The 17,269-nt window shown below is 36.5% G+C and overlaps 1 protein-coding gene across 1 annotated transcript in view; it reads right to left on the bottom strand.

Annotated features, from left to right (window-relative positions):
• P3H2 (prolyl 3-hydroxylase 2) overlaps positions 1 to 17,269 on the bottom strand; it is a 147,872-nt gene that overhangs the window by 6,460 nt on the left and 124,143 nt on the right. Inside the window, exons 5-13 of the mRNA XM_033089212.1 lie at positions 16,695 to 16,837; positions 16,221 to 16,310; positions 14,491 to 14,531; positions 11,963 to 12,057; positions 6,789 to 6,916; positions 6,135 to 6,230; positions 5,472 to 5,622; positions 4,457 to 4,574; positions 3,296 to 3,371 (exon numbers count right to left, since the gene is read on the bottom strand). Of these exons, the coding sequence (XP_032945103.1) occupies positions 3,296 to 3,371; positions 4,457 to 4,574; positions 5,472 to 5,622; positions 6,135 to 6,230; positions 6,789 to 6,916; positions 11,963 to 12,057; positions 14,491 to 14,531; positions 16,221 to 16,310; positions 16,695 to 16,837 (938 nt within the window). The remainder of the gene's footprint in view (positions 1 to 3,295; positions 3,372 to 4,456; positions 4,575 to 5,471; positions 5,623 to 6,134; positions 6,231 to 6,788; positions 6,917 to 11,962; positions 12,058 to 14,490; positions 14,532 to 16,220; positions 16,311 to 16,694; positions 16,838 to 17,269) is intronic.

Here is a 17,269-nt window from a genome sequence, read left to right as displayed (position 1 = left end):
ATTTACAATAATTAATAGAGAGTTGCTTTTCTTAAGCAGCTTTAACAAAGTGACTTTTCTGATTAAATCGAGAGAGTTCAGTAGTTACTGGTGCCCTCAGTATCAATCCGATTTCATTTTTCTGAAGAAGGAAATTGTACATTTCCACATAGAAACAGCATAGAAAATAAATAATACCTGATGCATGTGATATAGGATAGGAAAGCCTTCCTGTACACTTGGCTTTAGGATCTCATTTCGAGTTTTCTGGCTGCTCGTTCCCTGGTGCTGGTCAGGCCTCCCTTAAGCACACACGGCTGCCACTGCTTCTATGTGATTGCCGAATCTTGGCAACAACATCTTACAATACTAAATGAAGGGTGTGGAGACAACTTAATGCTTTCTCTCTGATGGAATTGGAAGAATGGAACAAATTTTTACACATGAAAATCTTTGGAAAAGTTTAAGAAAAGAAGCCATCAACTGACTGAAGCAGTCGGAATTGATTATAGGTATGTGGCCTCACAAAAGTCTCTAGGACCAATCTTAGCCTCACCTGTTATATACCAGGGACATGGAGGAATAAACGAACTCCACTGATGACACTGCTTCTATAGGAAAATATGTTCTGAAGTGTAGATAAATGTTTGTAAACATACTTTTGGAACACTGCTCCATAGTGAATTTCATTTTTCATAAAGCAAATGGAACTCATTAACTTTTATCTTTTTGAAGCTTGTACAGAGAAACCTAAATCCCTAAATACCCATGTTTCACAAATAAATGCTGCTGTTGAAATAATCCATGTATCTTCCAAGTGTGTAAAAGAAAATTCCTTTTGCTTTCCATCTAGTGGATGGTTAAACATTGGAGAAGTCTTGAATAAATGTAAACCTCGGACTTGTCTTGAATAAATGTAAACCTCCAGCCATCATTCAGTTAATTATACAATTTTCAGATTTTTCAGAAATGAAGGACTTAAAAGACTTCACTTCCTTGTGTAGCCCCAAATTAGGTTATTTCCCTGATTCACTTGTCCCTCTGGAGTCAAAGAAGGGGAAGCTGAAAAGGAAAACGGTCCATTTTTCTTTGATATTGGGACTGGTTACCCAAGAATTCTAATTATCTACAACACACCCTAGAAAATGTACCATATACATTGATCTGAAGTATAACTAATTTGGGAAAATAAATCTCCCAACTTGGAGCTTTTGAGTGAAAACATTGTTTAAATCAGTTTTTCCTTTACTTTTTTAAGGGGAGGAGTGATCAGATTCACTTATTTTCAAACTAGTTAAACCTTTCTCTTAAAAGGATAGATCTATTAAAGGAGAATAGGGTCCGCTTTCACACCTTTAAAAAGAAGAATTCCAGTTAACGTGCATTCAACAATTAATGAATTACTAATTCACGTAGTATTCCAAGCTCAGTTGCTTTGAAGCACTGAGCATTTCCAAATTTGGCCACAAGATGGAGTAGAAGCAAAGAAATCTTTTCAACCACCTGTGAATTTTTTCCCCCCTTTCTAACTGTGTGAGTTGCATTTTTGAACCTCAGTGTTAGTGTTAGCAGAGCTCAGAAATCAAATCTTTTCCACACAGAGGCTCTTCGAAAACTGAGAATTTTGTATAGGGATTTTATACTCCAACCAGGACCAGCACTCTTGATTTAATTTCCTCGATAACGAAGCATCAAAATACTCCCATGTTAATATTTAAGCTTTTTACTAAAAAAGCCTTTTTTTAAGTATCATGGCCTTTTAAATATACATTATTATATTAAATTGCATGAAATATTATTTCTTAGTTATAACAATGTTTCTGGACAATTTTAATCAGAATCCCCACAGATTTTCCCTTTACACCCAGTAGCATACAATTTTTGAATATCATCTGCTTATATTCCAGTGGTATGTCATGAATGATAAATGGCTGTTTTACTATTAAGAAAAAAAAACCTGCAAAATATGTGGAAAAAAAACCATAAAACTAAGAAAAGGTTTTGGAAATTGCTTATATAATGCAAAATCCTTAAAGTTTATTACATGCATGCTCCAACTATTTAGATTTTGTATGGAGGAAAGAGATTTATTTATTTATAATTTGTTTATACCCTCAACTGGAAAACCTTCTTTTCTACCATGGAGTATACTCTTTGGCTAGAAGACCAAAGATACTGGCCATATGATCTATAAGTGCTCTGTAGACTGGTTTTCCAAAGGTACCAGTTTGCTTTGGAATATGGTGGCTGAATTTAACTTTTGATTTTTACCTATGAAGGTATGTTTAGAATCTCATTCAAAGCATGTCATGTGCACACACACACACACATGCGCGCACATCTGTGAATGTGTACATATCAATTTGCAGGTATGGGTTTACTTGCAGCCACAATCATACACTCACACATTCACACACATATATAGTATGTACATACACACACATACATGTACACACATATAATAACTTTGATAACTAGGAGTCTGAATGCCAATGCTCAATATAAGCATGTACAATACCGATTACTTAAAAACTAGTCTGTAGGATCATCTGACTTGTCCTAGGCTTGGGTGACTTAGGAGTGTTAGGTCTCTGAATGTTAGAGACCTGGACTTAATGTTAGGTCTACTGAATGTTGGGTCTCAGAGACCTTGACTTCCAGACAGAGCCATGTCTGCAAGAAAACAACAAAATGTCTGTTGGCCTGCATCTGCAGACAGAGTCAAACTTGCGATAACAGAAAACGCCACAAAACAGCTACCGGCTTGCAGGCAGTCAACATTTTCTGTTCAGACAATGCTACCCTGTCAGCACCGCCCCTGTAAAACCCTCCTCACCCCCTCCTTCGGGGCTGCAAGCCTCCTTTAGGCGTGCAGCCCGGACTATAGCGGTCTTTGCTCAGTCCGATATACTTTTCTCTCTTACAGTAAAAATTTTCTTTACGTGCCTGACCATGCGCGTTCCTTTACCAGCTGACCTTTCTAGGAATTGGTGTTTTTATGTTTCCATCAGATTACTTAACAAAGAATCAGAAGACCAACGTGTTGGTTCCAAGTCTAACTTAACTAGCTACATGATGATGAGCAAATCCTTAATATCTCTATTCTTTAATTAACCCATCTGTAAAATGGACTTGAAACTTTTTATTGATGGTTCCATTTCTAACATTTTTGTAATGTATAAAGTTGCTGGGCCTCTTTCCACCTCTTGAATTCTCGAGCTCAGAAATATTTGAAATTCAACAGTCAGAGTCCTTGGAAAATGGCAAGACCGAGATGTAAAATGCTAAACAAATTTGCAAGAATAGGTTTACTTACAGTCACAGTTTTGGCATCCATCTCAGTGAATATGAATTCTCCTCCTTCAAAGTCGTCATTCATATATAGGAGAGCACTATGAGAAGAAAGGAGAAACGATCTGTATACTCTCATAGGGTTACAACATTACCACAGGATACTGAAGACTGGTTATGGACTCACAAGTCTGATTAGCAAGTTTCCTTTGAATTAGACATTGAAATAATTGACCCTCCCTAACCCTTAAGAGTTAGATGTAGTTTGGCTCATAAATAAACAAGTACTTCAGGGGTATTTATTTATTCCACTTATGTTAAGCTTTTAATTATAGTTCAAAGCTCATCTCATATTCCACTTCCTTAAGGGAAAATCTAACTAGATTTAATCTGCCCCTTTGAACCCACTCACACTACTTAATGACTCTCTTCTTCCCTTTTATACTATTAAGTTGGTGCAAAAGTAATTGCCGTTTAAAAGGCTAAAAATAACTGCAAAAACCGCAATTACTTTTACACCAACCTGTATGCAGTAGTAACTCTAATAAATGTATTTTTCCCCTAACTGGCTGGAGAGCTCCAACGGGTGTAGCCTACCTTTGCAGATAGGGGGCGCTCAATAAACGTTTCTGCATAGAACAGAGTGGCAATAATTAACACACTAGTATATACAGGGTGACTACAACTCCTGACTCATCTCTTTACACACTAAAACATCTTTCACTGAGAGAAAACATTTTGTTTCCTCCTGAGTTTCCAGTTTCTTATCTATAAAATGCAGACATTGATAAGTGATGTAATGAGATTTCTATGCATGTTGAGATGCATCTCCCCATGTGGTCAGGCTGAGATACACATACCACAAGGGATTATGTGTCAGTGAAAGCCAAGTGAGCATTAAAAAAAAAAAAAAAGTATATGTATATATAAACTTTACTTTTATATTAAAACAAAATGGACATTTTATGAAATAGGATACAACAAAACATGCTTGTATTTTTAAGATACAAATATGAGATCATAAAGTCACTTCCTAGTTATGGCAATTGCTTCAAAAGATTTTTTGAGAGTCTCTGCTTTATAGAGATAAATGTGACGACAAGCAAAACAGATCAGCTTTCTCGTTTCCGTGGGCTTTTGCTAACTGTTGGACAAGAGCTTGGTTTTAAGCAGGTGCTGGCTGTACCTATAGTCTCGGAATGTGTAAGCAGGAGGCTCCTTCCAGCACTCATTGGCCTCTGGATCCAACAGGCAGTTGTCAGCATGGATGGGATGACTGAGGTCATTTCTTCTATCCTGTTGACCTGTCAGGAAAGGGAACAGGGAAGAATGAAAACAGGAGTGCAGTAACCTCCAACAGCAAAACTGACAATCTGACTATCTTCTCCCATTGCTGGTACCCCTTGCAAATTTGAGGAGACAGAAATCATAGCAGAACAGATGAAAGAACACTAGATGAGCCCACAAGAGACTGGCCCTGCTTTGATACGAACTTGATGTAAAAACGTGGGCAAGTCACATCTGCCGCTTCAACTATAAAAATTATCTGATATAAATACACATACAGACATTCCATGCATTTCATGGGTTGTACTTCCTGTGGAGAAGTAATAGGAGGAGGATGAAAGGAAAATGTAAAAAAAAAAAAAAAAAAAAAAAAGATTTGATTCAGCTGCAACTTCCCAAATGTATGTAGAATTGTAGAAGTCTTGTCCTGTGACATTGTCCCTCCCCTCTGACACAAGATGGGATAGAAGAGAACATCTAGAGAAGAAATAATGGTAGCAGGGAGTGAGTGGAGGTTTCTGACTTTTTAAAAACATTTCTTTCAACAATCCCTTCGTTTTCTATGCTTCCATTCAATGACTGTGGACATAATAGGAGACTGTGATTTCTAGGTTCCTGGTGTCCTGAAAAGTAAAACATAAAGTTGAAAAGCATTCTATTATGACTTAAAAAAGTAGGAGAAATGCATTTGAAAGGAAAAATAGGCAGAGTGATGGTCTGCCGGTACTTTAGAGGACCAAAAAGAAGAAAAAGAGGAAATGGAAAAATAAGAGTTAGTAAGCTTCTTTTGTTTTAGAAGTTTAGAACTCTTTTAAACCATTAGTCTAACGTAATAATAGAGTTTTGTTTTGCATTGTTTTCTTTCTTATCTCATTGTGGGTAGAAGGGAAGAAGTTTATACTCTGGAATCTCACCAGACAGGGCTGTTCGGCAGACCAAGTGTGTATAGGAAAAATACAGGGTTGAATTCAGCATGAAATACGATTCTACAATCTTCCGAGCCTTCTCGCTGATGTCATAAAACAGACGGGCACTCTTCAGTGGGACTCGGCCTTCGTAACCAAACTAAGGAAAAGGAGAATGTAAGATACCACTGGGTTGATTGGAGGGCTTTAGAAAAGCAACACTACATACTTGCAGCTGTTGTTTAGGAAAATAGGCCATTGAATAAGCCCTTCCTAATCATTGAAGGAACGTTAAAAGCTAATCACTCTCTCTCCTCTTCTCTCATACCACTCCCCCTCAGTCCTCTCTAACAGCACTTCTTTCAATACAGAATAACTACTTGTTTGGGTATGTTTTCACCATGGGATCATGAGCTCCTTGAGAGCAGGGGGCTGTATATTATTTGTCAGATACAAATGTAGGGACTATTGAGTTTGATACATTGATGACTGAATGGAGGAATGAAGGAAGGATTCAAAACAGTCAAGGTGCCATTTCATACTTGCTCCGTTCAAGTGTCCTGATAGGACTATACTCATATTTTAAGTTCTTCTCTTTCCTGTGTCTGCCATTCACAGATGGTCATGGACTGACAATTAGGAACCCAAACCCAAAAGAAGTTAAAACTTTACTTTGAGAGCTTTCAGAACAGTGGCGCCTTCAAACTTTTCATTGGGTGTATGGGGTGAAGTTTTTCCTCTGTATCCATCACCAACAAGCATGATTCCCTGGAAGCAAAATACACGAAGATGCTTTTACAAGAACTATGAATTCGTTAGGTCTCCTTTTCTGCCTTACCTACCAGAAAGCTAAGAACCAAAGCAATTCTCAGAACCATCCCCATTTTGTTCCAGGACCCTGGTATCATTAATTCTTCCCATCAAAAGGGAGATATTTATTTACACTACATTTTTATTACAAAAATAACACCACTTTTTGTAGAAATAGGTAGACTATAAATGATTAATATGTTGGTTAATTATTGATTAAAATAAAGGGATTTTCTCATGACTTTATATGGTAGGCATGGCACATGCTGGATGATTGTCATCCTAGGAATTAAACCACTAACTACTCCAGATCCATTAGCTATATCCAGATCTGGACACAACTAAAGTCATCCCAACCCAAAGGCTATGAATGTGCCTCCATAATCAACATCCTTTTCTTAAAGAAAGTGACATTTCAGGCCCAGTTCTCTGGTTCAAGCGAGACCAGAACCACAGCATTTGCAGGGTCCCTCCAGGCCAGCACCGTCAGCCCCCCTGCCCTCTCCGGGTCCTCACACTGGCCACACTGTGGAGCTCCCGGCACTGTTCTTCGGACAGGACGTTATCCAGGAGAACCCGCTGAGTCCCGTTCAGCTGCTCCGAGTTATAGACGAATGTGATGTTCTCATAGAGCAGAGGGCCACCTGAAGGGACAGAGCACACTGTTTTTTCTGTTACCTCTGTCCCCAAGAGGGGACAACCAAATGCCTTTCAATACACAGTTCAGAACAGTCCGTTTCCTTGGGAATACTTAGGAACGAGAAGACAAATGGCAAATTTGGAAACTTGATAAACACAATATGGATTCAGGAAAAAGGCAGATGTCTGAATACCAGGTTTCTCTAAAATGCCATGATAATGCATTACATTTGTACAGTATCACTTGATTCCCGTGATGATCCTACGAAGCAGACTGGGCATCTCACCGCATTCTCCTCTGAGGAGACTGTAGAATTCTCTCGGCAACTGGACCCAACCTTCTCTAAAGCCGCTGGTGCCTATCTCTGTTGTAACATCACATGCAATGACTTGATTACATGTCTGTATCCCCGGCATGACGTACACATCTCAGTTTCCCGGGTATGTAGATGATCTGGCCCAGGTTCTTTGAGCTAGCATTCTTTATAGTACTTTCTGTATATAATGACTCATTTATTCTACCACAGATTTTCTCTATTAAAACGACTACAGAATCTTAGTGTACCATAATGAATTATAACCTTCATCTGGCCCTAATACATTATTTATAAGTTCCTCCTACTTTATTTCTTATTAGTCTTCAACCATTGAAGTGTTAATTGCTGCCAATGTGATGGTATCGGTACCCATACCCACTGAGGTATGAAATGTCATGGCAGTACTTGGATATAATGTGGTTTTTCAAATGACTCACTGGTTGTCCCTCTTAATATTTTAAAATTGTCATCAAAATTTATAAATACAGAATTTCTTGGATTCCAGGAATATACCCACCCACAAGCTCCCAGTTCGGTATCAATCTTTTGGATGAATTCAATGTTTCTCAAACTTCATTCTACAGAAAAGTTTTTAGTGGAAACAGAGTTTCTTGATTAAATGTGTTTGGGACGTACTGGGTTAAACAAAATTTAAGCGGACTTCTTAGACTTTTAATACGTAAACTGACATTATGAACATCCTAAGTATGGATACACTATGTAGCAGTTCTCACCCTGAACGGAGCCCGGTATCCTCCCTCCTTTCCTTTCCTTCTTTCCTTTCTTTCCTGCCTTCCTCCTGTCCTCCCTCCCTTCCTGTCTTCGTCTCTTCTGCCCTCACTCCTCCTTCCCTCCTTTCATTCCTCCCTTCCAAAGGCAAAGATACTCTAAGATGGACCCGAATGATCACTGCCTCCTGGAATTCATAGCCTTATACCATTTGCTTCCCTCAAGTGTGGGCAGTACCTAGATCTTGCTTCTAACCAACAGAATATGGAAAAGGTAATGGGATGTCATTTACGCAATTGCATTACAGAAGACTACAATTCCTACCTTGCTAGCAGACTCAGTCTATTGCCTTCTCAGTTTGCAGTTTGATGCAGCGAGTGGCTATATTGGACAAGCTAACATGGCAAGGACTTGAGGGCGTCCTCCAGCCAACAACCAAGTAGGACGTAGGGACCGCAGTCTAATAAGCTTTTAGGAACCAAATTCTGTGATCTGAACTTGCAAGAAGATAATTCCTTAGTCAAACCTTAGAAGAGACCCCAGCCTTGATCAACAACTTGATGGAAGCCTTGTGATAGACCCTGAAAGCAACGACCCAGCTAAGCTATCCACAGAACTCTGCCGCCTAGAAACTGTGAAATAGTAAATGTATGTTATTGTAAGCTGCTACATTTGTGCTATTTTTTCATTAAAAAAAAAAAAAAGTAAACTTTTGCTCCTCACTATGGAACCTCTTACCATAAAACACAGTTTGCTTGGGAAAGGATGATCTAATCTATATCGTTGATTGAGATTCATAGCCAAATTGAGGCGGTCCCTCCAATATTTGGAAATTACACTCCCATTTAGAAATATAAAAATAGATTTTCCGTCAACAAGAAAGACAAGATACTCGTAGGTTCACTGAAAAGCATTTTCTAATATAAAAGTCAAATAGAAATGGAAAACAGATCAAGAGTTTAGGGAACTAGGTTGCTTTGTACTTTGTCATGTTTTTCTCATTTTCTATATAGAGTGTATTATTTTAAATATAATAAGCTTATTTTAAAAATATGACTTTAAAAGTTACTAAAACTTATAAAATATTTAGAAAAATGCCTATGATTCTTAAGCTCTGTATAAGTATTTGCTATTATTATGATGATGATTATTATATTAGTAAAATATCCCTGATAGATTGTGTTAAATTCTGACTGAGACATCTTAATAAGCATAATGGAGTATATTTAAAAGAGGGCTACTGAAGTATTGAGAATTCCCCCAACCATGCCATAAGTAACGTACAAAGGTCAGATGAAGGAGCAGAATGCAAATGGAGTCTTAAATACCTAATCCCTAACAGGTTCAGGCAGAATATACACTAGAAATCTACCTTTCATATAGCTGACACAATCACTGCTAAGAATAGAGTTGTACACAGAGGTTTCCACACATACATTTAACAAAAAACAAACAACTACCCACTCACTAACCAAAAGGAAAAAAAAAAAGAAAAAGAAACTGTGCCATTCAAAAATGCAAGTTGGCCAGCCTACAAATGACTAGTAGCACACCAGACAGAGAAAAACATTAAAATAAAAATTAAAATGTAGTCCAATAAGTTGTGGTTCCTGGGACCTGATTCCATGGCTTCAGCCAACTCTTAACCACGGCCCAAGGAGATTTGGTTAAACAACTTCATTTTTCTCTCATTCACAAAGTATGTGCCTGGGTCTCACTCTCTAGTCGTAATAAAGAGGGATCATCTAGGAAAACACTCCCTTGTGTTCTGTGCCTGGGGCTCACGGCAAGAATCGTTTTACCTTAAATATCGCAATGTCGTAAAGTCATGACAGGGGTGTGCTGACTAACAAGCCCTTATATGAGCACAGCCCTCTGAAGTTTACAAAAGACTTTCACATTCATCTTCTCCAAAAGTTGCTATCCTTGTTTTTCAGATGAAGATCATAGGGCCCTCAGAGATTGAGTCTCTAGTTATCATCACTGCAGAGCACATTCGCTTAAGACAATCCAGGAAGCCTGGCCTCCTGATTCCAAGTTCAAAGTTATTTCTACTATACCCCTACTGACTCTGGAATTATTATCGAGCAGTACCTTTGGAAAACTGGTGGTCGAAAGGAGAATGGATAAATGACAGATGTTTTTAGGAAGTTGACATGCAAGTTCCATGGACTGGAGTCACCCTGGGCCACTCCCATCTTAATGTTTGGGAGCTATCCAATATGAATATGACTAACTATTGTTAGGTAACCAGAATAGATGACAGTATCCTTGTGGAAAATGAGAGAGGCTGAAATACATTCTATCCTGTGAAGCAGGCATGCTTTCTTGTCTCCCTGACATCTGCTTTCAGTACGGTTACGACAGGAAAGTGTTTCCCGGTTGAGAACTTGGCCTCTAGCACTGTTCTTAATTCAGACACTATTTAGCTCTCTAGTGACTGTACAGAAGGCTTTCCAGTGGATTCCCAGAGAACATCCTAAGATCCATTAGCGCATTCAACTAAGCAAATTCTGCAGGAATGATAGAATTTGGTAACCCAGCCAATCGTGACCTTTCTCCATCCTATGTGTCTTCTGTTCTACAATTCCCATTGGTCTTCCTAGTTAGTTGCTGGACGTCAGATATCTTGGTAGCCAGGAAACAAAAGTGCTTTGAAATTTGGCAACTGTCCTGGAGTTTCCCAAGTCTTTATAGCAAAGTGTTGGCGGATGGTCATGTACTTCCTGGGTGATTTCTCAGCTTCAAAAACAACATGAACTCTGGCTGACCATGAAGCTCTCTGGCCCTTGTAAAACAGCTTGGGCTTTATGGCTACAGACTGAGGTCCAGGTCAGATTAGATAAGCATGTTATCCTGTTTACTGCCTCAAACTGACTTGGAAGCTGAGGAAGGAAAGGGCTGGGAAATGTGAGAGCCATAGAGAGCCAATAGTTTTCAAATCAGCCAGAGGAATGTGCTGACAAGCTTATTGTTGGGGAGTATTAGACTTCTTCTCAATGCACGTTTTTGAAAACCTCTTTTGTCTTGCAAATATTTAATCAATAGGGTACATTTTGGATATCTAGACACTTCGATGTTTCATCATCAGGGGAAGAAGAGAAAATGGGGTTTGGATTCAAAAGCCTAGGTTCAAATACCTGTTCAATATATTATGAGCAGTAAGACTTTGGACAAGTCACCAAATCTCTGAGTCAAACTTTTCTTACCTGTGAAGTGGTGAAACTTTTCTCACGTGAAATGCTGCCAGTATTAAAGTGAATTGTGTGTAAATTTGCTTGAAAAATTATGAACATAGAAAGAATAATTGTTAAAGATACTTCTGCAATTGGTACTATTATTGCTAATCATTTATTATTATAGCAATGTTTGGTTTTATTTAAAAACTAATTTTGGTAACTCTCCACCTATGTTTCCACTAATTTTGATCTTACATAAGCAGGCATATATATGTTCTGCTCTCTCTACCCTTGTGTCTTTGTTCTATTTGTTTTTTCTTACAACGGCTCCCTCCACACCTTTGTCAATTCAACCTATATTCCACTTATCTCTCATAGCCCTAACTCAGATATATGTGCCTCAAGCATCTTGGATTAACTAATCTAATATTCTATGTGACCTGTCTCTTCCAGTTCCTCTGATAAGCAGTCCACACTATCTAGCACTCACTATGTGACAGAAGTAAGCTATGTGACCTCTCCAAGACTCAGGTAGTCCACTGGGGACTGTGATGATTATACAGTCCCTGCCTGGCTCATAGGATTCCTGTGGCAAACAGACGAAGGAGTAAATCTGGAAGCCCATTTGTTGGGAACCAAATGTCATGATAAACAAATCTGAGACATTGTTTTTAAGCCTTGCTTTCAGAATTTCATGAACTGTAATAGCTTAGTCCTTTTCTTTATTTCCCGGGAAAGTGGGTTCTGCCTCGATCTGAGTAAGAACTGGTCAAGTGCCATCCTCTCCTTCCCCTCCTTCTAAGAGTAAAAGTGCACAGATACTTACCCTCTCTTAGGTCCCGGTCTATCTTGGGTGATGATTTTTTCCCCACTGACAAGCCGTGAATTTCTGTCCCCTCCAGGTTCACTCCTGAAGGGATGCTGCTCATTCAGGAAAAGTTGAAATAGCAATTTCCCAGTGAATAAAAATGTTCAAAGGCAAAGGATACCTTACCCAGATAGTCTATGACTCCATGTTGTATATTTTTGTTGGACACAAATCTACCTGTGTTTCAGGATCAAATTAAATGTCACTGCCTCCATGAAGTTCTTCTCTATTTCTTCAATGAGTGTGCTCCATTTCACTTCTCTAAATCTTCTTAGCAACTTTTATTACAGTTAATTATGTCCACAACTTGACTGCCTTAAGATTAGCTTTTGAATTCCAACAAAGCAGGAAAAAATTATCATGTGCATCTTTATAACCCTCAGAGTGTTGCACTATGTCTTGAACATAGAGCATTCATCGCTAAACAATGGTTGAATTGAAATGCATTGTGTCCTACTATAGTGGTTCTTGACTATTCCAAGAAAGAAGACACAAGTTTGTGTCAAACTTTGCAAATACACAAGTGATAGCATTATTTTCTTTCAATACACACAGATTGAACAAATCCAAATGGGCATATGCATTCTTGGATCTCTTGTAATAATTCTAGGCCATGTCGAGATTGAGACCTTGAAGTCTAGTGAAGGACCACGATATTTTGATTAAGAAGATCTGGACCTGCCTATTTCCCATGGTGTGAGACTCTAAGAGAGTCCTTTGCCTTATCAGGGCCTATTTTTTAATTTAAAAATGAATAGGCAGTCCATGTAATCTCAGCCATGTAACTCCAACATTCTGTGATTCCTCAAACTGTTCATAACATGTAAATTGACTTTTGACTTCTATCATTTCGACAAATGAGTTATCTTCATTTCTGATTGAGCTACTGACACTTAACATTTTACCTTGCAGTGAAACTTTCTGAGCTTCTTACTTTCAAATAAACACAGTGAGGGAATGCAACATTGACAAGAAAATATCATAGTTTTATTCTACTAATAAATCAAAAACAGCATCTACTTTTCTCTGCTTTAGAATCACAGAAGGTATAGCCCTAAGAGATCACTTTTATCTAGTTCCTTAATTTGAAGAAAATCATGAGACCCAGAGAAGAAAATAAATTACTCAAGGTTACAGAGAAATGACAGGAACAACTGAGACCAGGATCCAGAGCTCCTAATTCCCGGTTTGGTACTTTTTAAATTATATGTTTTTGCCTATTCATAGAGCTAAGTTCCTTATAATAGGTATGACTCTAAGTATTTCTTCTCTTTAAAAATAAACAGTTGATATACAATATCATATTAGTTTCAGGCATACAACATACCATGTTTCCCCGAAAATAAGACCTAGCCAGACAATCACCTCTAATGCGTCTTTTGGAGCAAAAATTAATATAAGACCCGCTATATTATATTATATTTTATTATGTTATGTTATACCCGGTCTTATAGTAAAATAAGACCTGGTATTATATTGTATTGTATTGTATTGTATTGTATTGTATTGTATTGTATTGTATTATATTACATTACATTATATTATAGGACCCGGTCTTATATTATAGTAAAGTAAGACCAGGTGTTATATTAATTTTTGCTCCAAAACACGCATTAGAGCTGATTGTCCGGCTAGGTCTTATTTTCGGGGAAACACGGTAGTGATTAGACATATAACTTACGAAGTGATTACCCCAATAAGTCTAGTACCCATATGACACTACACATAGTTATTACAGTATTACTGACTACTGGATTTTGCCGTGTATAATGCACACTTTTTGTCCAAATTTACGAGGGAAAAATAAGGATGCACATTATACATGGGTAGTACTAATTCCGTATCTATATAAATGTTTTTAATTCTTTTATTTATGCTTATGAGTTAAAAGTGTAACTCTAGAAATCAATAACAATATCCGTATTCAAAATAATACCCTGGAAAATGATCGTTTTTGTTGAACTCATGATGAACTTGCAATGATGAGTTTTTGGCCTTTTATGATGCATAAATACTGTAAATTTGTTACCAGTACATAAAATTTCTTGTACCTTGTTTCTATTCTTGTGTTTTGTAATTATCTGTTATATAATATTTCTTGTACCATAATAAGTTAAAAAATAAATGCTAAAATTCCTTTATAATACAAAAAACAAGTACCTACATGTAAACAAATACAAATTTGAATTAAAAAATTAAAAGTAAAGATTTTTTCCCCTGAGAGTATGGACCAAAAATATGGGTGCATATTATACATGAGAGCACGTTATACACAGTAAAATACAGTATATTTCCTATGCTGTATTTTACATCCCCATGGCTGTTTTTATAACCAGCAATTTGTACATCTTAATCCCTTCCCTTTTACACTCATTTGTCTAAGCCCCTCCCATCCGATAACCTTATCTAAAAATTAAAAAAAAATTTGCATACCTTTGAAAAAATTTATAAAATAAAACAGTTGGTGTTGCGAAAGGAGAACTCACCGATTCTCATCCTGCCGTCCTCCATATCGGATCCAATAATTCTGTTTTTAATTAAAAAAATAAATAACTCAGTAGTTTTGTCACCAAAACATCACTTACAGAAATAAAATACCCTTAAAACACTCAAAAGACCTAAAATGTTAGGAAACTTGAGTATTATATAAAGATACAATATTTGTCTTTTATTTTTAAAAAATTAATAAAAGGCTAAGGTTGATAGAATTTTGGCAAAGACAAAATGATACACAAGTCGATTTTGTAAAAATAGTATGGAATTATACTGGGCATCCAATCTTTTGTCCAAGAAAGTGATTTAGAATTTGGTGGCAGGAGGACATTTGAAAGATCATTCAGTCTTACTCTCGTATGCCTTATGAATAAAACAAACAAACAAGTCCAGTTTGATTAACCATTTCTACAGGATAATAAAGTGACTAAGTCATTTTTTTCTGGGGTCTTTTGGGATAACACAGTTTTGAAAAAGAAAATCATAAGTAGGACCAGATAAAACTATTAGGAATGTTACATTAGAATTGGTATACTGAAATTATTCTACTTTTTAAAATATGCAAAGAAAACATGATATAACTAAGACAGAAATAAAAAGAATAAACATACTTTTTTAGCGTATTTTACCAATAGTGCTTTTTATAAACATATGACATGTAAATCACATAAAGAATGTATATAGTAACCAACAGATAAATGAACAAAAAGTATGTCCAGATAATTCAAATTAGAGAAAAAATAATTAATAAAAATACTTTTAAAAAAGTAAATAAAATAATTAAAAATGAAAAGTTTATTTCTTCTGGTCATAGAAAAGGAATACAAATTAAAGCAACAATGATGTACAATTTTGTATATGATGAATACCAGTGGTTTTAAAATGTTATTTCTCATCGCTGAAATGTTTGTAGTAAACTGGTACTTTTACGCACTGGTAGGAGCAGTAAAGATGTCAGAAAACTCTTAGAAAAGCAATTTCAAGAACTTTAAAACTTCTCATATCTTTTGATGACAGAGTAATCCCATTTTTGGAATTTATTCAAATGGTATAGTTCCACAGAGAGAAAAATGCGTAATGCATTATGTTTAACACAAAACAAATCAAACAAATCAAATGTTCAGCATCAAAAGAGTTTCTTGTATATCAATTCTATGTATGGAGTAGCTAAAAATATTTTTAGAAGCTGTAAAAATATAGTGATTCCTTATGATTTCTTAAATAAAAATCAAAACAGAATTCTATCTATACCATAGTACTAGTTCTGCCAAAGGTATGTCTTCACATGAACAACGATGAAAAGGCAACATGAACAAGTAAAGAAAAGTCAGCACATTGGGAAGTACAATTGTGATTGAATTTGTTCTTTTTGAAGTCTTTTTAATGTTTAAAATATTTAAGATAAATGTTTTTAAAAAATACAAAATATTGCATTCAGAATTTAGGAAATAAAACACACCTGAGGCAAATGCATTATGTACAAAACACATCTACCCAAATATATTTGCTTTTGACTTAGGATCTCATTGATATGGAAATCTATTAAAGTCTTTTAAAGTTTATCACTTATATTGAGCAAATAACTCCCTACACCTCCCCAGTTTTTGTTAACTTAGTAGGGAATTAGAATCTTCAACAAGTGGGGCTCAGAAATAAAAGCATAAATAAATGTCCATTGAATGGTTCTTTTAAAAAACATTTCCTCTTTCCTCTTTGCTCTTACCGGTTCAGTATATGAAAACCCCAGACCCTCTGCAGCTGATTTTATTAGTTCTGATTCCAGTTTATGACGCTTCACAAACATTGTCAAGTCCTAGAGAAAAAAAAAAATGAAAGAAAAATTTATATTTAAATAACAGTTAAGAGATATGATAAATGATCAAGTGGAAGTAGTTTTCACTAGACAGTGACAAATAAGCAAAAAAAAAAACACCAAAAAATAAAAAAACAAAACAAAACCAAAAAAAAACCCCATATTCAGAGCTGCAAAAATTGTGTCCATCTCAACAGATTTTTACAAGCTAGCACATATGAGAAAAATATGCTTTTGGCATTAATAATTAAAGTTTAAAAAAAATGAGTTCTAGAAACTTCAGTAAATTGTTAGACATATTTAAGAGCAGTGTTTTATTTTCCCCAACTCTCTTCAGAGCATCTAAGCAGAATGTGGAATTTCTTTTCAGGACATTGGTCTCACCTCTCTGGCCTCGATAGATGCCAGGTCAATGCTGTCATCCAACAGACTCTCATAGTAATCCACATTGTCTAGGACGTCCTCATCATCGGGATGGAGTAGAAGATAGGCCTTGGCACACTCTAAGGCTTTTACATATTCACCAACTGAAAGATGGAGGATTTGCATTAGAGTCAGCCTAGATCTAAAGAATTTATAAGGGATACGTACGTCAAAATATCCTTGAGAGGTTAGCATTAAATATCAAAAAGAGGGAACATAAGGTGAGGCAGAGTTAATCAGAAATACTGGCAGGTAAAAGGAAGGACACAATTTCGGGTATTCCAAAGGTACTACTGTTGGTCTGCTTTGGTGCTAGATGTTTTGCGTAAATTATCCAAAGTTTCTACCGGAAGATGTCTGTCGACAACCTACATTATTTTATACAGGGAAACAGAGTAGAATTTTAGGAGTTAATTCTCACTTTTGCACTGAGTCTGACAATATGATCACTAAGACCAATTCCAGTAATCCAAATTCTATTCATTGCTTTTAAAGATTAGAAAAATGTTCAATCTCTTTCTCGGTTTCTTAATAAG

The sequence above is a fragment of the Rhinolophus ferrumequinum genome, chromosome 2 (assembly GCF_004115265.2).
Source record: "Rhinolophus ferrumequinum isolate MPI-CBG mRhiFer1 chromosome 2, mRhiFer1_v1.p, whole genome shotgun sequence".
Taxonomy (NCBI): domain Eukaryota; kingdom Metazoa; phylum Chordata; class Mammalia; order Chiroptera; family Rhinolophidae; genus Rhinolophus; species Rhinolophus ferrumequinum.
This window is presented reverse-complemented; position numbering and strand designations above follow the sequence as displayed.